This window comes from Tauraco erythrolophus, chromosome 16 (genome assembly GCF_009769465.1).
Source record: "Tauraco erythrolophus isolate bTauEry1 chromosome 16, bTauEry1.pri, whole genome shotgun sequence".
Classification (NCBI taxonomy): Eukaryota; Metazoa; Chordata; class Aves; order Musophagiformes; family Musophagidae; genus Tauraco; species Tauraco erythrolophus.
Window position 1 is genome coordinate 67,195 of NC_141480.1, and position 21,456 is coordinate 88,650.

The following is a 21,456-nucleotide window of genomic DNA, read 5'->3' on the forward strand; positions in this document are numbered from 1 at the left end:
TAAAAGTGAACAAAGTAACTTCCAGAACCTCCTTTCCCCACCCACATCAATAACTAAGCCTCTATCAAAGCATTTTTTGTCTAGCGGTGTCACCATATATTTGTGTTCAGCTATGCTTGGAGCACCACTTTCAAGAGAGACCCATATAAAACAATAGCACTTGGACGATGCTTTGTCTTGACAGCTACTACAATCTTCAGCAAGTTGACACAGCCTGAACAGACAAAATATAACAAGCTTTTCCAAATACTCTTTAACCTCCCCAGAAGGGCTGTATTTACAGGTTCATGACCTTTATGTCTTGGAGGAGAACTTGGCCAGGAAATCTGCTTCTAGCAGAAATGTCAAAATAACTGAGAAGGGAAATAAGGACTAGCTGCCACCCTGTGGAATGAAAGCACATCTGCATCAATAAAACCTTTTGTATCATACTCTGTGGAGAAGCGGAAGAAAAACAGCCAGTCCTTTGATGTAGGAGAAAATAAACGAGAGCAAAAAAGCAAGATACTGAAGAGATAATACACGATTTTCTTTAATGATCTTCAGAAAAGAGAATGTAGAAAAATACCTAGAAAGAGTCTAGGTAACAAAGCAAGCACACCCGAGATTCGGATGCCTTAGGGTTTCTACATTTAAGTCATACTGCAGCAAGTGATCAAACTTTCATTGACTCTACAAAAAACTAGTGAAAGAATTCAGACAACTCTCTCTCCCCCAAAAAAACAGTAACCCAGTCCTTTAACATCACCGTGCTTCAGAGCATGGGTAAAAAGGCAACAGTGTCAAGAAAAGTGTGTTAATTCCAGACTGCCCAGTGGTCATCAAACAGACTGAGCAGTATCAGAGACAAGAGACTGGACTAGCTGAACCAATTCAGTTTGGGCTGGCCTCTTCTCTGTTTTCCCTTTTCTGAGGTAAGAGCCTCTGAGCACCACAGTGGCTCCACTGATCAGTTACTGTATTCCTGCGGTAAATACATCATGGTCACAACAGCTGGCTTTTACAAAAATTGGCTTTTAAATGCAGTTTAGATTCTATTTAATTCAATATATTCATTACCTCAAATTAGCAAGCGATAGCAGCAATACTGTAATTTCCATTCAGTTGCTACATTCCCCTATAGGGCCTAAGAAAAAGAGAAAGCTTGGAAAATTCTGTGCTTTGGCTAAATTTATATCCAGCATATTTCCTTATGAAACTGACATTGAGTGCTGCTAGTAGAGAGCCTTCACACCAGCTCTATGCTGGCAGGTGGCCATTCACTAAATACAAGGCTAAGTCACGAGAGTGCGTTCCTACCTCCCTCAATAATATATGAATTTCTTATAATTCTTTAAATCATTACTAAGTGTTTCCTGTAATGGAATACACGGCCTTGGGGTCTCAACTATGTCAGGGCAATCCACAACTTGTTGAAATTTGGCAGTTGCCTGCAAGCACTATGTTGTTTATTTGACTCTGATCATATGATGGAAAAATAGAACAAAGTCTGACAATAAAGAATCCCCAGCTCTAGTCTAAATTCTATTTCTCTTTCCTAGAGTAACCTCCTGTTATGTCCTGGACCCTTCTTCAGTCCATAAGTCTTCATTTATGATGTTGCAGATAAAAGACCTCCTCTTTCCCAACATCAGAAAAAGTCTTTGACTGTCTCACTATGTTCCTATTAGGGTTTCCATGTATTTTGAGATGTAAGGTCAGATACTCTACATACCTCTTGCTGCTTCCTGCACAACCTTCTGGCTTATCAGTCACTCCTCCCAGTTTTGTGTTATCAGCAGACTTGCCCAGGGTACACTCCACCCCATCAACCATCTCAATAAAGGAAGATGTTAAACAGGACTAGACCCACTATTGAGCTCCGGGATATGCTGCTAACTGCTGGCCTCCAATTAGACTTCCTGGGACTGATCACCATGCTCTGGGCCTGGCCATTCAGCCAGTATTTTACTCGCTTAATTGCTCATCCAGCCTGTACTTCATCAGCTTTTCTATAAAAATCTTGTATGAGACAATGTCAAAATCCCTTGTACCCATATGATCTTGTATGGTTAAGAAATAAAAAAGTCAAGTGTTTTTTTCCTGAAATGCTTGCACCGTTAATTAGGTTGTTGACTGAAAAAAAAAACCAAAACCAAACGAATGAACCTGTCTGTTCTTTCAGAATCCTACACTCTCTGTTGCCATGGTCACAAATTACCATAGTAACCATTAGATACATCTGTATTTTTAGATTAACATTGCTTCTATTTTCACAGAATATAGATCCAATTGAAATAAACTACTCACCAGGAAATATTACAAAACTCAGACTATAAATTAGGGCCACACTACTGAAGTACACAAACACACAGAAGCTGACTAATTGCAAAAAGCCAGGGGGAATAAATCACAAACATTGCCAATTACAGAGCTGTTTCCTGCAGCTAGGAAATGGTTTGAATGGACAACAAAAAGGTTTGAGGACATTTATTCTCTTACACTATTGTCTCAGCAAGCCCCAATGGAAAGCGGCTCAATTAGTAAGCCCAGCAATAGCGGCTTAAATAGCCTTTTAGTCAGGGGTTAACTGCAGTATTACTTCATATTTCTCCATTAGAGTCCCAGTTTGTTCCTTTACCCCCCCTCAACCCTCTTTTTAAGCAGGGCCTTCAATCTCATACATAGGAAATACTGATGTTTAACCTGCCATAATTCAGTTGTTATCAGACAAGTCCCTGCTCTCTCACTTTCAGTGACTGTATGTTATGCTTATACCCTCTGCTGGACAAAAAGCATTTCACAACCCTTCCTGCGCCTTACTGCCTTTGGATCAGCAGTGTGCTAACAGGAACTTTGTCACCAAAAATTTTCACCTTGCTTTCTTTTAAGTAACTAAGCATTACTTATGATAAAAGCTTAGTTCCCTTGTATATAAAAACTGTATATGCTTGCCATCCAGCTTGACTCTCCTCCCTGACCTGCTGCAAAGAACATGACTGAATTCCCCATCTTGTAAGTCAGTACAGCAATGGGTTTCTACTGCTGCCACAAATCTTTTAGAACTTTAGAGTTCGCTCGCTTTTGCAGCCTTCCCACAAACATTACTTCTAACATTATTTGGCTAAATGCAGACAAAAGGCTCTTGTCCAAAGGGTCTGCAGTAAGCATATTTTAGTCAGAACCCACTGCAAGATAAGGGAAATGCATCGAACTGTGCAACTGGCAATAGACAATAGATGCTCAAATTCCACCTGGGAATCCAGCCTTAGGCTTTGCTGTACAAGTCACTGTATGATTCTAGGTCATAGGATTAAATAATGGAAAAAGGCTAAATTTCAGCTCTAAGAGACAATATTTTTCATGTCTCCGCAGGCAGTAAAATGAAAGTAGTCCCTTGCTCAATAGGAGAAAACACAGGAAATATAACGAGGTCATGAAAGGACAGGAGCTGAGAAACAAAGCAAGGAAGTATTGGTTTGCTTGCAAGGGGTTTATGGAAAGGTTCTAGCCAAAGCAGCAGCAAAGAACTAAATCTACCTGCAAAATTGTAGAAAAAAACCCACCAATTTGCCATTGTTTCTTTTCGCTCTGTATTATTTTGATTCCAGTTCTCATCAGAAATCGAGCACTGGCAATTCTGATATTGAATTTTGAGATTCTACAGATAGCCGTGTATATGAGCATAACAGAGTCCAGCATTTGGTTCATCCAAAAACGTGAGCTTGGAGGGGGGTGTGGGGCACTAATTTCCCAGATGAACATATCTTCTGGAGCTCGCTGCTGGTGTTTCCCCAGCATAACACATCTACTACAAAAGCGACGTGAGATACTTGATACTCATCTGGTCCTTCCTGCAGATCAGCTGCCTGCTGAGGCAAAATTCAAACTTTATTGTTCTGAAGTGACGAAAGGTTCAAGAGTCTCAATGCACGTAACTCAAGTCCAGCTTAGAAAGGTAAGACACAGAGAAAGAAGTGCTGTAAGAGAAATCAGGCTCTAATCTGTAGAGCACAGAGTTTAAGTATTGCTTGAGGATCAGAAAGTCAGCAGTATTTCATGGACAACTCTGTACTGTACACAGCCCACTTTCCACTCTAAGTCTATCTTACAAGACAAGTTCTTAGCTGCTATGCAGGTTTATTGTCTTCATTTACTGTACAAACCAATTGTTCTCACGTTACTCTGCACATCTCTTAAGATCTCTTCTGAAGCCTCCAGGCTTCTGAACAATACCTATAAATAACGTAAGACTGAGTTATGTTTACAACATCTTGTAAGAATGCCAAATTCCAGATGAAAGGTGACCAGGAATCCCTTTTCCTCAGTAACAACGAAGCACATCCCCATACAGAATATGCATTTCTGCACCTACCAGCTCTTAAACATTAGAATCAGTAGACTCCAGACCAGAAATAGCACACAGGAACTCCTGGGCAACCAGCTCTAGGTGGCCCTGATTGAGCAGGGAGGTTCAACCAGATGACCTCCAGAGGTCCCTTCCAACTCAGACGACTCTACAATTCTAGGAACTCATATAGCTTCAGAACACTTTGCTGGTTTTCCACATACCTGACTTTACAGGGCAACTCAAAGTAGCACCACAAGATGCTTTAGCCAGGTGGTACATTAAAAATTCTTAGTGGCTAAAGCAAGAAAAGCTATAGTACTGACCAGAAAGATGACCAGAGAGTACTTACATAGAGAGATGTGATTCAGCATCTCCCTACCAAGTAGAAGAGTAATGTGACAATACAGTGTCCCCATCACAAAGGAGGACAAGAATTTTCTTCTCCCCTAGATTTTTCTCTTAGACAATAAGCCACACTTTCCAGCATTATAGGCAAGTTTGGAAGACAGATAGGAAAACTCAGCTCAATTCAACAGCTGCTTTCAAGCATACAATGACACTTCACAATTAACACACAAGCCTCCTTGATACACAGCTATGTGCAGATCAAAGAACCAGCACAATATTCCATAGTTATCCCACTTTCCTCCTAAGGCACTATATTTCCTGCTCATTAAGATGGCAAAGAATAAATAACAATTTCTAGAAAGTCAGGGTTCTCTAGGAATCTTGCTTTTCAAGGTAGAAATGACTTAGCTGTATATTATGAAGGAGTCATACTTCGAAGAGAGATGTAGAAAAAAGAAAGCCTTGCACTGCAAAAGGACAACGAATGCAACTCAGTTCACTAAAATGGGGGAAGGTGTAGCTTCCCCAGAACAAGCTTTGCAATTTTAAGAACACCAGCATTCCTCTCTCTCCCATACACCTTCTACATACCAAGCAAGTTCATCTAGTCTAAAAGAAATCAGTCTCCCAGCCTCGGAAACGTAATGCTGGAGAATCAGAAACTTGATAAAGAGCAGTATGCAATTAAGATGTTTAGTAGAAATGTAGGGTTTCAAACCTGACAGTAGTCTCCTCTGTATTTTCCTATTTCCTATCCACCAGAGAGGATACTGCCAAGCAAGAAAACATTTTTTCCCTTCGTGCAGCAAATCATTAAGTTTCTCAGAGGGAAACTACATTTCACTATTTTCTTTTCCAGCAGCACAACACTGACTCATAGTATTACAAAGCATGGAGATGATAACATTTCTTTCCAGAAGGCAGTCATGGCTTCACTTTGTATCTCATGGTACAGGTATTTTAGGATAATTTTTAGGCACACAAAGTTTGACACACATGTACCACCCCCAACTTCAGGTATCACTTTCTCTTACTGTGTTTCTCTCTGTGCCCAAGCATATTAGGAAAGGGGTATAACTACTTACTGAACACAATGGGTTCTACTGCCAGGTGAAGATTTAACCATTTGCTTAATTGCACAATGAAGCCCACAGATGATACTGAAGAGAAACTACATTCCAGCATTTCCTGCTGAAAATACTGAAAAACAGCTGATAAAAGCATATTATCAAAACAGCACATTCAGCATTTTCATTAACAAGAGAACTTCTATGCAAGACCATGTCATCCAATGCAGAACTGGATCTAGAAACTCACTAAGAGGTCACATGGGTGGTGGCAGATCTGCAGAGGCTTTGATCAAGCAGAACACAATCTAGCAGTCACATTTGTGCTGGAAGAAAATAGTGTCCATGCTAAGACATTGCTCTTGCTCTGGGTAAGTTCTCCTGCTTGACATCATCAGCTTCATACTGCACACTAGGTAATAGTCTCTGACTCTACTCCAGGGCCTCTCTTACAACCAGAAGTCATTTAACTCCTCTGCACAACAAAAGTCAGAGTAAGACTGACCCGTACTTACCCACAGCCTAATTGAGCATCAATGCTAGTACAAGATACACTTAGCACAGGACCTAGCTTAGGAAGACAAAGGTAAATCCAAACGCCAAAACTGAGCCTCCAGAAAAATCTTCCTGTGCTTCAAAGCAGAAAGAGTTTCTACAAACAAACTGATTCTAGAAAACATTCTGGAAAGTCAGTGTGTGAAAACTGAGTAATCTGAGACCATCGCAATGCATGCACAAGGAAAGGGCATGCAGATCAGCATAAGGGGAGACTTGGCTTCCAAATCAAGTCCCTCACAATGATTTACATAAATAATTTGCTACAGAAATTTTTAGTTAAAAAATTTGAAGAAATGTGGTCATAGAGATACTTGGTATATAGAGAATAATAGTTCTATCTTGTTCAGTACAGTAAAATCTAGGACAGCAATTCCTCACAACTGAATATTCCACATAATCAGTAAAGATTTTTATCTCTTGCATGGGAAGATGAACTTCCTTTGGAAACACAAAGAATTCCTGCTTCAGAACATGCCTTTGTGTGTGCTAGTGAGACACGTATACAATGTTTGCTAACAAGCTAAAAAAGAAGAAAATACTTGGGTTTTTTTTGTGAAACTCAAAACTCAGACAAATCAAGGATTTTTCTACTGGCTTCTGGATACAGCCTTGTGGATAATTTAGGACAAGTATTTCTAACAAGATTCAAGTTTCTGACACGGTCTGTCAAGACTTCAATTTTTAAAAGCTACAAATAAAAGTAAAATTAACTTAATTGGTTTTCTAAAATAACTAGTCAATTTATAACAATTTGCCAACAAGACAATATGAAACAACAAAAAAAATTCAGTCCTAATCTTCAACCTTACAAACTTTTGAAGGGCTGTTCTTTAGGACAGAAATACTTGCGAAACGTTACTTGCAGAAGTGCTTCTATACACTGGTCTCTGTGAAGAATCCACTGTAATTTGAGAAATTCAACAGCAAAAGATGTGGGCAAACACAAATGCCTGCACCTAGAGCTAAGAATGGTCTTCAGTAGGGAAGGAGGAGCCAGGTTCCTTTGACAACTTGTTTCAGTAAATATTAACACCACCAAGTATTCATTCAGACAACCGTGTCTACAATGGTGCTCCCCCATTATAGATCTTGACAGCAGGAACTCTACTCATCTCAAATTCCCATTGACTCTGTTGGCTTGTTGCATGGGGGATCTCCCCTGAACAATGCTCAACAGATTAGAATCCAGTACGGCTTGGCATGAGGCAAATTTTCTCTGCAGCGCTGCAATTTCAATCTCACAATACATATTCTACATTCAATGCAGTTCTGTCTCAAGTGTTACATATTGCTCAAGTCTTAGGACATTGATAAACATGGCACACGGTCAGACAGAAAATTCGTACAAGGGCTGCAGTAGGATAAAGCAAGAGGACTGATTCATCAACAGTATTGTGCCCTACCCCCTGCTTTTTATCCCTCATAATTGGAATCCTGGAATTAGTGAGATTCATCAGTAATTTATCAGTTCTCGTGCCCTGAGGACTGGACCTCCTAAAGCTGAGAGAGAAGGGCTTCTGAAATTCTCAAGTATGCCTGCAGACTATATTGAACCAGATTTTCCCCAATCATGTGCCAGAATGAAAGAATTTGTCCATAGTAACAAGCATCAGGATGACACGGAGTTCAACCACTAAAAGGCAAAGCAACACTCTCCCTCCCAACTTTTCCCACTGCATGGGACTTGCCTCACTTTGGTGCTCTCACAGGAATCAAAGTGAACAACAGAACCTGAAATAAAATTTGAGCAGCTTCAAAAAGAGTCAAAATCTTAGAGATGCTCAACTTTCCTTCTCAATCGTTAACCTTACAGATACCTGTATCTACTCCATCACATGTGCATATAACAGCACGTTTTCTTCATTACTCAGTTTTATAATAATCTCCCTTCGCCTTCCAGAAAAAAAGAAAAAAAAAAAAAAAGCAATGGAAATCTAGCATACTCCTCCCATGAGCTAGTCCTTTATGTTCAAAAGCACTCAGCACACATCATTTCTGTAACCTTCTCAAAGCGGATGGACATGACAGGTATGGTCCATTCTTAAGGAGGATGAATCATGGTGGGCACTTCTTAACAACATACAGCTGCAGAAGAATACCCAGAGCAAGATAAGACATTTTAGGGAGCCACCCACCCCTGTGGAACTCCAGTGTCTAATATTTTTCCAGCTTCTGTGCAATGGATGTCTCTAACCCTAGTCAGTTGTTTCAGCAAAGATTCTCCCCAACTAGGGTTATAAAGTGGGAATTCCAAAGCAACAGGCTATGTACACACATATCAGCATTCCCTCCAACAGAGAGGAATTCCCTCCTCCCAACAGGAGGAAATTCCTGAGGATATGTATCCTCTACTTCATTTTCTGAATCTCAGCCTCCCCCTTGCCTTGGAATGAGCACTACAAAGCAGTATCTGTTATGTACATGAATCTCAGCTCCCTTCCTTTGGGGAGTTTCCCTTCAAAAGCGACAGGCAAATCCCAGGACAGAGACAGGTGCTGAGGAGGTAGAGGTCTCCTTAGGATGACTCGCCAGAAGCAAGAGAGCCTGTAGCTTTCTTCTTAGGGCGGGCTTTCACACTTCTTACTGGAAGCTGAGAAGAAAGAAAAAGAGGCATCTTAGGTTAGTTTACTTTAACACCTAGATGTCTAAAAGAAAGATGCAGAATGAAAATAGGACAAAAACTACAACACAATGACCCTATTAGTTGTCATCCGTTGTTTCAAAAAGGCTATTTAACCATCCCATTTGGTTTTGGTTAGTGTAACAAAAAAAAAAATCATTCTGAGCATATCCATCAAATAGCAACCAAGAGAGGAAGACATTCTAGAACAGGACAAGTGTGATGATAAAATCGAAGTCAGCTGTCTCCACACAAGATTAGACATAGCAATATTTCTAGCTGGTAGCATTAACATTACACTTCACTGTTATAACTTTTCTGCTTCTTGACTGCCATCCCAAGTGTTATTCTCAGAAAGATGTGGAAACATTTTGAACTGGTTTGCACACTTTACTTTCATTCTAGACATTGGAAAGAAGAGTGTGTTTATGATCTACAATGCATTCAGTCCTTCCGGGCAACCTTGGAGACCTTAGTCAAAGGCCTCCTACAATTCCTACACCTGAATAAAGATCCAAACAGACTGAGCATAAAACCCAATACGCCTGCAAAGGGCTTTATCGGAATTTCTGTATTCACAATAAAAAGCATAGAAGAGTCGTTACTGTCTTTTCATGATTTCACTTTAAAAATTCCTCACTAGGAAGCTTGGAATCAAATTTTGTTCCTATTGTTTCCCTGCTCCTATCTAATATGCTAGAGAAGAAAGCAGAGCGGTCAACTCAGAAATAAGCCATGGGAATTTAAAAAGGATCCAGGCTGGTTTTAAATGCATCTTTAGACACACATGTTCATCCTTGGAGATATTCAGAAGCCACCTGGACATGGTCCTGGGAAATTAGGTTTATATGGCCTTGCTTGAGCAGTGGGGTTGGACCAGATGATCTCCAGAGGTCCCTCCCAACCTCAACTATTCTGTGATTCTGTCACAAAGACTACTTAATCACACTCAAAGGTGTCCTGTACACTGTAAAATCAGGTTACCAATAAGACTTAAAATGACACACTAAGCAATTACCTTCCTCCAAAATATTTAATATTTAGCCTGAAAAGTTCAACAATGTGGGCCAGTCGTATAGCACCCTTTATCTTAAATAAAAATAAAAAATAAAATCAGGAATCTAAGTTGAATCAAGCAAACAGGACCCCAACTTCACAAAAAGGGAGAAGCAATTTAACACGTATAAATCAAACTACAAGAAATGTTTGAGTTAGAGTCAAAACCTCGACAACAGCACCTCAAAAAGCATATTCTACAAAATGGCTCTTGGACACAAGTGCACTTATTTTTGCGTATGCTTTGTTTTAATAACAATACAGGCAACTCACGTCCCATCTGAATAGCTGTAAATATCTTGGATCATCACATGGTCATATGGAGGGGACAGCTCAACCCTGATGAGTTACCCAAGGTTCTAGATAAAACCCTGAGGTGGGAGGTAGCAGGGCAGGGGGGGTGGAGATGGGGAGTGGTGTGGAGGAGAAAAATTACATTTTCCCCATATCTAATATGCAGAAGTCCAGGAAGGCCTAAGAGGGTACAGAGCCATTGTGTTTTAGATGAGGAGAAAGTGGCTGTCCCAAGGATAAACGTCACAGTAGTATTATATATTCAGACTGTGACAGACAGGAGAGAGGATATACTCAACAAAACACGTTAAAAATATCTAATGTCTGACCCTCCGACACAAAGCCTGAATGAAAGCAAAGCTGGATCCCGGCTTATGACAGAGGCTTACAGGCACGATAAAAATTAAAAAACTAGAGACTAGTATAGCAAGCAGACAGCAAGTCCTCTGATGTAGGACTTAACTAGCAAAGACTCAGTGTGACAAAGTTTATATAAACAGCTTTTAAGTGCACCGAGACCATATATGAAGTCAGAGCTTTCCAACAAAGCTCACAAATCAGTGTCTGTGCTGGAAATAATTTAAACAACTGCTCACCTCAGCTTTCATCGTCTTCTTAGGCGTTTTGAGACTCTGGGTACGTTTGGGAAGTTTGTCTCCTGCATCTTCATCTGATGGGTCTGTTCTAGTCTCCGATGGGGTTCCATTAGACTTCTGTGCCACACTGCTCTCCTCTCCTGAGGAGTAACAGGAAGCTAAGGAATAAGAGAGAAAGATTTAGCAAATACTTCTGAAAAAAAATCACATGAACTATAAGATGTCCCATCCTGAAGGACCACATGAAAGTGAGATGTCAACAATCCTTAAGAAGGATAATCCAAAAAGTACAGAGATGTGTTAGCAGATGGGAAGGGATGAGGGAAGACAATGCAACTTCTCCCAGATAATTTGGAAACCTGTAGTCCTTCTGAGACCCAATGTATGAAAAGTCCAGAGAATCCCTCCTCCCCTCCTGGCTCACCATATGAGACCTCATACAACGGCCCAGCAGGGGTGTTCTGTACCTGAATCCTCAATGGTTTCAAGAAGACTCCCACCAGAAGGGCGCAGCTGTGGCTCATGGCTTCGCATATGCACTGTATCCTCATCCCGGATCAGAGTGAGATCCTGCATGCTGAAACTTCGTAGCTTCTCAGACAAAACTCCCTGGCCCTAAGAGGACATAAAAATTAGGGTCAAGAGCACTTCACCATCACCGAGGTCATCTCATATGGGATCACTCAGAAGAGAAAAGGTGCCCTATTCCCCACTAGGGTACTCTGAAAAAAACAGAAAAGGGAAAAAGAAAAGTACGTTCCCAAGACCAACATTGAAGAGGTTTAAGCAAAATCCATTCATAAGTCACAGGATGGGATTAACTGCAAGGCAAACTGGAGGAAAGGAAAAGTAGATTGGTGCCAACAGGTACCAGCATCCCTAACAGACCCATAGCACTAACTGCTGGCACACAAAACTAAACTGCTGGGGAATTCCTGAATGTTACAGAAGGTGTTCCATTACCTTTGCAGCTGCAGTAACTGCTGCATTGGCAGCAAGGTTTAACCCTCTCTTGCCAACTCGCATCATGGTTTCATAGCTTTTGTCACGAGCCTGAGTAATGTATTCATCAATTTCCTAGGAAGGCAATGTGGAACATGGCATTTAGCTCCTCATAACAAACATGATCAAAGTCTCCCCACCATCACCCTTAAAAACCCAAAGCTCATCAGTGCTTTTTTCCAGGCTAATAGAACCAGCTGTCATTGATCACGTAACTGCAGCTTCTCTGCTACTTACAGAAAGCTTGCAAATGCAACTTTTACTTAAAGTATGCTATCTCCAAATTGTAACAACTAAAACAAAGCAGTTGCTTATACTGACAATGTGAAAAAACAGCATGGCTACAGAACATGCTGCTCCTATTGTGATTCAAAGAGATTAACTACTGACAATATGGGCTCATGACACTAGGTTAGCCAAACATGCTTTCTAAGCATTAGGCAAACTACTGGCTACGTTACAATCTTCAGTAAGCTGCAGTATGACATTGTTATCAGAGATAGAATCATTCTACATCCACTAATGTCAGCATAAGCACAATTCACGCATTTCAGTTTTTATTGTGGCATAACTGAATCAGAAGTCAGTTAGCTCCCAGAGAGATTGGTATCTTCTAACAACGAGAGAGTACCTTCTCCTTATTGGAGAGCGTTGGGTGCACAAACTTCCTGTAGAGGACACTGGAGCCCTTGGTGTAAGGGGAGAGCAGCCAAATCACAAATGCGATTTTCAGCTCGAAATAAAAGGGAAACCTGAGAGAAAGAGGGAAGAAAAAAAGACAGAGAGAGAAAGCTGGAGAACTAGAATCAAGATCAGCATGGAGACAGATGGAGATAACTGGTAGACAGCAGCATAGGCAGAAAGAGCAAAGGCAAGGTAGAGGCTCAGAAACAACAGAATCGATATATCAGGTCAGAATAGCAGAACCCTCTTTGAAATCCTAGGACATACCTTCTTTGGGTCTCATTTAGTCTTTCATCCATAGCCATGAAAACTCCATAAACAGGGCATCTCTTAGCCCTGCAAACACACCAAATTACAATCTGATAGCTACTCTCATCATTCTGAAGTTTGTTCAGAGTGTGTTCACTAGACGTTAATATTACATTAGTTTCCCCTCTCATTTTCCAAAGTTTTCAACTATTTATCTCAATAAACCTCAAGTTCCTGCTAAGGCTGTTGGCTCAGTTTCTCAAACCTCCAGTAGGTACTCCTCAGATAAGAAACAAAAAAGGAGGATCAGTGTAAATGAAAAAGAGGAAGCACCAGTAGCAGAGACCGCAACAATTGAATGGAAACTTTCTCCTGTCTCTATTAGTAGTAAGAGGCTTCTGTTTTCAGCGGTCCACTTTAAGTACCTGAACAAGCCAAAGCTCTTGTACTTTTTAGATCTTTGTTTGCTTTTCAAAGTTTATGCAGGAAGAGGCACAACTGCTGAGCATTTTCACAAGTCATGTGTAGCTATTTCATGTTTCTTTAAAAGATGCAACTCTTGACTAGTATTCTTTCAGAGATGTATGCAAAGCCCAAACACTAAAGCAATGAAGAAACTGAGGATGATATCCTGTTCCAAAGGTTCAGCTAAAGACATGTAATGATGATTTGTCATTTTTGGAGGCCTCCATGTTGCCAAATATGTCACACAGCACTGAAAGGATTAAGAACCTTCTTCCCCTGACTCCACTGCATCCCACCCCCACGAGTGGAAGAGAATTTCATAATGCAAAACACCACTCAGCACAGACATGCATCAGATCTGCTTCTCCACACAACAGGCTCCCAAAGCAAAACAGGTCCCTTTCTTCTACTATCTTTTATTAACTCTCTTTTAGATCACCATTTCGCAAACTTTACCAGTTCACATTAACAGCTTCTCAAAAATATTTTATGCTACAAATGGATGAAGATACTTTACAGATACTGTGTATTAATCCTAACTGTTTGCAAGTATAGGACATGAAAGTGTTGAGACAGCAGCTACTACCCACAATATTTACAAACCCGCAGACTCTTCATAGGGATTGAAAACTCCTAAAGGAGAGACAGTTTATTCTTAGTATCCTAACACTACTCCTCTCCTCTCTAAAACACAAACAAAAACCCAACAAAACCAAAACAAAACGAACTCATGCCACCAAGAAACTCACCAAGAAAGAACAATGTCTGTGAGTGTCTCTGCGGTGGTGAAAAAGGCAAACACAATCCAGTACATCATCCACTTCACCTGCAAAAGAACAGTCGCTCAATAGACATCCGTCAGCACCCAGAAAAAAGCAAAATGTCTTCTCAGTGAAGATGACTCATCATCTCCATGCATTAGGGTGAATTCAACAACACTAAGACATATATAATCAGTAATGGAGAGGGTCACACACCAAACAGTACATTATAGCTTAGGAAAACACGCAGGATTAATGTGCTCTAAATATATAAATGCATATAGACACACTGATGAATGCACGCCCAGTGGCAATATCACAACGCAACACTGTTGAAGTCTCAAGCTATCTAAAAAGAGTAAGCAGTTTGCTTTAAGAAGTTACAGCCTTTCACATATCATGATTATTGTAATAAATATTTATATACACATATGCAAAACTTCAGTTTCAACTGTAGCCCTATATTTTCTTGATTTGTTTTGGGAAGAAAAAAAAAACCTGAAGGGCCATGAAGATGCTGTGAGGGCTGGAGCACCTCGCCCATGAAGACAGGCTGAGAGAGTTGGCCTGGAGAAGAGAAGGCTCCGGGGAGACCTTAGAGCAGCCTTCCAGTACTTAAAGCGGGAATAAAAGCAAGCTGGAGTGACAAAGAACATGCCGTATTAACCTTATCTTCTTGTTTAAGGTCTTGAGCATAGTTTACAAAGTATACTTTGTGCCATTATGGCACATCTCTATGTCTACTACCTATCTCCCCACTTCTTCACACCCTTCTCTGAAGCAGCAGGTATTTCTTTCAAAACAAACATAAAATAGTTCCCCTCTAACACACACACACTCACATTCTGCTGTTGTAGTAACAAGCCTCTCAGCTACAGGTCAATTATTCCTAAAGAGTAATCAGCTGAATTATAAAAACTGCTACCCAAAAATTTCCAACAGAAGTTTCTATCTTATAAGGAAAATTGTCAGTTTTCTATGCTGATAAAAAGTAAAAATAAGTGTAAGTAGCAGATAAATGGAAAGAAGAGGTCACCTTTGCTAAAAGCAACTTAACACTCTTACTGTCATCAAGACTGAGAAAGGAGAACTAATCAAAGAATTTCCACATATTAGATCCACACATTAATCTATATATTAAAATCACACAAACAGTGTAGTGACAGTCTTTGTTACAGCAAATGAAGTTATAAAAGCAGATATTTCCACAAACTTACAAGTGTTGGAAAATTTGATTATCTGTTCTTGAAAGATCGTCCAAAACTTTCTAAAAAAATCCAATAAATTATGCTGTCTCCAACCCCTCTAACACAGCGGATGGTTTTGAAGATAGTAGCCCAAATTATTTCCACTTTTCTTGTGAAATTTTTTCCACCACAAAAAGTACCCTTTTTTTTTCTTTCTCTCCTTGTATCATCAGTTTGGACAGGGCGAGGAGTCAATCACTTGACTTCTAAAGCAATTCTATGAAACAAATGGTTAACTCTTCAATGCAGCAACATAAATCAGCTCTTGTATGAGAAAGAGCATTATTCTTGTGTGAATAATGACAAGTCAAAGGTGACAAACAATGGGCAAGAGATTTCAGAGAAGCTACATACCAGTAAATTTTACTTCAGTATTAGACAAAATGAAGGTAATAATAATAATAATAATAATAATAATAATAATAATAATAATAATAATAATAATAATAATAATATCTATATAAAATACGTGGAATAAGTTTTTTGTAGAAAAAAATTAATCTCACAAACGTAGCCGAATTGTTAGAAGGTTTCCATAAGCTCTTGCTATAGTGCTTTCCTTACAGGCAAGGTGTATGGAGTTTCTACAAAGTCTACAATAGGTCTACATAAACACTCAGAAACTAAATTGTCAAGGGTAAAAAGGAAGGGACTCTTGAGGATTAACAATTGGTTAAAAGAGAGAAATCAAAGGATAAAAATAAATGGCCATTTTTCACAACAAGGTAAGTTACCAGTGGAAGATCACAGGAATCAGTGTCGAGACCTGTGCTGCTCATCTTCATGAAAGATCTGGAAAAGGCTGTGAATAATAACATGACAAAATATGCAGAAGTAGTAATGAACTTAGCAGTATCTGCTTTTTCTTAGTGAAAACCATTGTCGTTATATAAATTAGCTCATGCCACTCAGGAGTGGTCACTGTAGAACAGCCTGATGAAACCGTAGACTTTCTCATTCTGCTAACTGAACGCTCAAGAGTATTAGAAGAGGAACTGAGAAGAACAGAAAACATTGCTTTGTTACTATTCAAACAAACTGCACGTTCACATCTTTGATACGAGGCACAGGTCTCTTGCCCTCTGTCGTCTCCTGCCACTCTTCACCCTACAAAGTACGGCCAAAGACAAAAAGAAATATCGCTCTTAACTAAACTAAAAGGATTCATCTTTCAGCTCTAAAAGTCCCTGAAGTGCAGATGACTTGAAACTAGAAGAGCAGAAAGCAGAGAGAAAGAATAACTTTTTTCCTTAGGATGTTTGTAATCCTCATATTACAAACACCTTCAAAAACTGAGGGTCAAACCAGGCTATATTTTTTTTCAGTCCACTGAAAAGCAGTCATGTCTTTGCTGCTAAAGTTGATGACCACCAACTTCAGCTAACTGCACATACGTAGTCTCCCCAGCTTGCACCAAGAACCTAAATAAATTCAGTAAATGCAAACGCATCATTGAACTGTAGATTTGACCGAAGCTGAAGATGACACATAAAAAGAAAGAAATGACTTTTAAAACAGTCTGAGCTACTAGAAGCAGCTTGTCACAGTTGCTCAAGGTCTCATCATAAATTTATATCATGGTGGGGAAGGACAGTAAGTTTGCACTGTACTCTGATGCCACTGATGGACTGCTTGGGGTAGCTTGGTCTGTGTCAACTCAGTCTTCAGTACACCACACTTTCTAGCACAGACACACCTGTAAGATCTTTCTCCCCCACCAATGTTGGTTCTTAAGCACTATGAGCAAGTAGCAGTACATAGACACAGCTGGCTTTGAAAACGTGGCAGCACAGCATTCACATTTTCCACCGAATTTTTACATTAAGAACAGTTTGAACATAAACTGGCCCCCTTTCCTGCATTTAACAAAACTGTTTTTCTCCCGTCTTTCCACTTATGTCGAGAAGGACGAAGCTCTGCAAGGATAAGTGAATTAGGCAGATGTCAGTCCAACACCTAAATTTTTATTTCTGATGTAGCCCTCTCAAAGAGAAATAATCTGTACAAAAGATCAGTTTCAGCAGTTCAAATACATTTTCTTGAACCAACTCCAATATTTTCACTGAAAATAAAAACAAGAGAAAATTCTCTGCTGCAGCAATCCAGAACTACCTGTATCAATGAGATATTAAATAAAACCCCAAAATGAATGCCATACTTTTCCACATCAGCCCTAGCAGAGCCTACAACTGGGTAATTAGCTGATACTATTGCTCAGACAACTTTATGATACTCAAGTACTGTATCTCATTTCTTTTTCACCATCAGATTAGGGAAGTCTTACAGTAATTTAGGTAACATCTACCAAAAGAAAATCAGATCAATACAATGTTCACATTCTGCAAGGAAACACAGCATTTATGTACCTCAACAGCTAGTCTGTCCATGGAAAATAAGCATGTGCTTACTGTAAAGAATGCCTACAAATTCAAAGGCTCCATATTCACTGGGTCTTTCAGCTCCAGAACAAGCATGCAATGGGGTTTTATCTTCCCCTCAAGTTCTCAACAAAACAATTTAAAACTCTGAAAACCGAGTCTGCATTGAAGTTAACAAAGATTCTGTAACTGGAACACGATTGTTCTGTGACAGACACTCATAAGCCAGAATAAAATTCTGGGTAAAAAAAATATGCATTTCATGCAACAAACACAGGTCATACGCAACTGGAAGGAAAGAGGAAATAAAGGCCAGAGAAGACAACAGTAATACAATACTACTTTATACATAACTTCACAAATAACTATGAAGCCACAGGATCATGGGATTATTTAGTTTCTTTCATGCTTGGTTTTCAGTTTCTAATGTTATTACTTCAAAGTTTAGTAAGGCTCATCGTATTTTTGATTATATTTCTAATACTTACTCAAAACACTGTATCAGTTATCAACACCTCCTGAATATTCCCATTTTGACTTCTCTGCTGAGATCAGTATTAAAAAAAAAAACAAACCCAAAACCACCTCATCCAGATGATGTGATTTGTAAAGCTGTCCACTATGAGCAAGACTCTCACCTCAGCTGGCATATTCTTCAAAAACCAGTGGGCTGAATTTTAAGCCAACACATCAGAATTCTATCTATCCTCTAGGCAATTCCAGAGGACTGAAGCAACATGCGACAAAAAAGAACTATATCCTGCCACATTTACTGCTGATGCGTTATTTTGTAAGGAGCAAACAGCCAGCTGGATGAAGAGTCTCAGACTGCACCACAAAGCCATAGCGACAAATTATATCCTACTCATCCACGTTACCTCTCTTCTCCATCAGGTTATTCCTCACTCTAGATAAACAGAAACTCACTGCACCCATAAGCCAAATAGCTCGTCTCCACTGATCAACTTAGAACATCCCTTCTGTAAGGTGACACATCACATCACTAAAAAGCATTTAGTGTTTTAAATACCGTAATTGTAACAACGGTTTGGACAGTGAAGGGGAAACAATTCCAGAAGGAAGGAACATGAAGTCTTCACCAACAGAAAACACTGGTTATAAGCAAGGTTGATAGGAAGACACAAACCAAGCAAAATTACTCAGCCTTTTGGAAGAAAACAAAAGCAGTAAAATTTAGGACAGAGAGTAAAGATAAAGTTAGAGGAAAGAACTTGTCCTGGACTTTCAGATGCTTCCAGACTGCAGCGTTTCCTCTGCTTTCCTCACTCTGCATCTCCTGAGAAAAAACAGCCCACGTTTACGGTTTGAAACCTCCCGTTTCAGTAAGCGCCCTTCCTCGGCAGCTTCTCCCGAGCCGCCGGGCTGCTGCTCAGGCGGCCGGGCTGACCGACGGCCCCGCGGAGCCGGAGAGCCCTCGCCTCGGGGACAGGCCAGGGGGCTCGAGCGGCGGCCGCGACGAACCCACACTCACATATTCCTTCACGTTTTTCGTCTTCACGGCCTTGTAGGAGGAGTACGCGGGGTAGAGGGTGCCGAAGATCAGCCTGCGAGAAGAACAGACCCCTCAGCGCTCCGCGGCGCCCCGTACTGCCCACTGCCTCGGCCCCCGCCGCCGCGCGCTGCTTCCCGGCGGCACGACGGTCCCCCGCGACCGCCTCAGGCGCGGCTCGGCCGCCCCCACCGCGGCACCGCCCTTGGGCCGCCGGGCCGCGGCCGCAGCCGCCTGCGGAACAGCACCCGCCTCCCGGCCGCCCCTCCGGAGGCGCGGGGTCCCGCGGGGCGGAACCGGCGGCACCGCTGCTCCGGGCGGCGGCCGCAGCCCCCGGGGCACGCCGGGGGGCCCCTGCCGAGGAAGGTGCCCCGCGCGTCCCTCCGCCCCGGCCGCCCGCACTCACACCACGAGGCGGGAGATGATCCAGGACACCATGGCGGCGGCGCGCGGCGGCTCTGGCAGGGCCGGTTCCTGCAGCAGGCGCAGCCCCGCCCCGGCGCCTCACGGGGAGGAGCCGACGCGGCGGAGGGAACGGGCTGCGGCGCGCCCCGAGCATCCCGCCCTGCACCGCTGCGGAGCCCCCGGCTCGGGCGACCAGCCCCGCACACGGGAAGCGCCCGGCGGCGGCGCAGGGGCGGCTCCCGTGCTCGCCCGCACCGAGGCGGGGCCCCCGTCGGAGCGGCACGCCCCGGGGGACGGGACCCCGCCAGTGGGCCCCGCCGCTGCCCCCCGGGGGAGAGGAGGTTGACAGCAGTGCGGCGGGAAAGGGGAAGGACGGCAGGAAAGTCACATGCGCAATGTAAGAAAATTAGAGAAGAGAAAGCGCTGAATTAAGATCACGGATACTCCGGGAGACAGTAACGGAGACCACGGAAGAAGCCATCTTCCATAAAGCTGCCTCCTCTAGGGAGTTCAAGACGACAGCGATTAAATGCTGCAAACAAACAGATCAGTTTAAAAGCATTTCAAAGCCTGATGGCTCCCAGTTTCACCCCAAACCAGATGGAAAACAAAGTTAACCCATTGAAAAAGAGGTCGGGGTTATCAAACCAAAGGGATCAAGGCTGTTATTGGTTGCTCCCAGGACAATTTAGTGTTGTCCAGTGCTCTTGTTCTTACAAACTTGAGCTGATTGCTCAACTACGCAGACAAGGCTGAACAGCAGGGAAAATGAAAGGAAAATATCCTTATTGTAGGGTGGGAACGTGTATGCTTAAGCATACCAAAGTACCAGACATTGTTATATTTCAACAACTAAGCAAGGAATACTGTTAAGAGAATCCTACTCCTCAGTCAATGCCAGAGTTAATTAGTGGGCCCCCTTTGGCCCCTCCAAGTAGCCTATAGGTATGTATGCATTACAATCAAGGATTCATCAGGCCCAGGATGCTGATCTCTGAATCACACTGAAATGACTATTACATAAGACATTTTTTAATTAAGAAAACAAATTATTTGCTAGAAAACTATGGTGGTTCTTCAGCTAACCAAAAAAAACCCTGAAGGAAGGCACTATGGCAAAGTCTCATTACTTGCCAAATAGCCTTTATGAAAAGGAAAGAGACCAAAGAAAGAATCAGAGCAAAAACAAAGAGCTGCTAAGGAAGAATTTTTTCATGAATGCACAAACTTTAGTATAATGAGCAATGATGAAAAAATGCAAAACCCTAGCAACTTTCCATTACACATAAGAGTTGAAAGCACAAATGTCTCTACAGACAGTGACAAAGAACGTTTTGTCAGTCTGCTTTTCGATATGAATGGCTACAAAATAATTGCATAAGGGACTGCACAATTTGTGCACCATTGATGGCATAACTGACCTACAAACAGAATAAAAGGAATCTGCTCTCACACATCCAAGTAACACAAACGTGCACAACCTTTACCAAAATAGTTCTAATTCTAACTGCAAGTTTCATATCAGAGATCAGCATGGCAACAGCTCTGGTACTTGAATAATATGTTCATATTCAAGTGAGTGGAAGATGCAAATAGAAGAGAGAAAATTCAGAGACCTGACGAGCACAATGTATGAAGAGTGCGGGAGTGCTAAATAACTTCAGGATGGATATGTGGCACCTAAATAAAACGTGCCTTAGTGTTTTAAACTCCTTAATGTGCCAAGGAGTAGTATGAAAATTTACAGTGCATTAGAACTACATAGTGATAAGAACAACAGAATACGAACATCAATAGAGCAGGTGGTCTGGAGAACATCTTAAGTGGCAGCTCATTGTTAAGCAGCACGCTGAGCTTTGGAGCAACTTCAGGAAAGGTATTTTAAG

The 21,456-nt window shown here is 41.5% G+C and overlaps 1 protein-coding gene across 4 annotated transcripts; it reads right to left on the reverse strand.

Annotated features, from left to right (window-relative positions):
- Positions 1-2,137: 2,137 nt before the first annotated feature.
- REEP2 (receptor accessory protein 2) lies at positions 2,138-19,724 on the reverse strand. Of its 4 annotated transcripts, XM_086621313.1 has the most exons (9): positions 19,572-19,604; positions 19,148-19,220; positions 14,019-14,095; positions 12,823-12,891; positions 12,503-12,623; positions 11,833-11,946; positions 11,337-11,484; positions 10,870-11,027; positions 2,138-8,893 (listed from the first exon to the last, which is right to left on the reverse strand). In XM_086621313.1, exons 1-9 carry the CDS (start codon positions 19,601-19,603, stop codon positions 8,819-8,821), a joined length of 867 nt encoding a protein of 288 aa, XP_086477439.1. In that variant the 5' UTR covers position 19,604; the 3' UTR covers positions 2,138-8,818. The 4 variants fall into 4 exon arrangements, with proteins under 4 accessions (XP_086477439.1, XP_086477438.1, XP_086477441.1 ...); XM_086621312.1 differs by lacking the exon at positions 19,148-19,220 and having other exon boundaries at positions 19,572-19,724; XM_086621315.1 differs by lacking the exon at positions 12,823-12,891 and having other exon boundaries at positions 2,138-8,886; positions 10,860-11,009.
- Between the last annotated feature and the right edge of the window lie 1,732 nt (positions 19,725-21,456).

Excerpts from the sequence above, each read along its gene's own strand:
- REEP2 (XM_086621312.1), bottom strand. The coding sequence starts at position 19,724 with ATGCTCGGGGCGCGCCGCAGCCCGTTCCCTCCGCCGCGTCGGCTCCTC. Across the intron at positions 14,096-19,571 it reads ATCATCTCCCGCCTCGTGGT|GTGAAGTGGATGATGTACTG; the intron begins GTGAGTGCGGGC and ends GTTCTTTTGCAG. Across the intron at positions 11,028-11,336 it reads TGAAACCATTGAGGATTCAG|CTTCCTGTTACTCCTCAGGA; the intron begins GTACAGAACACC and ends CTTATTCCTTAG.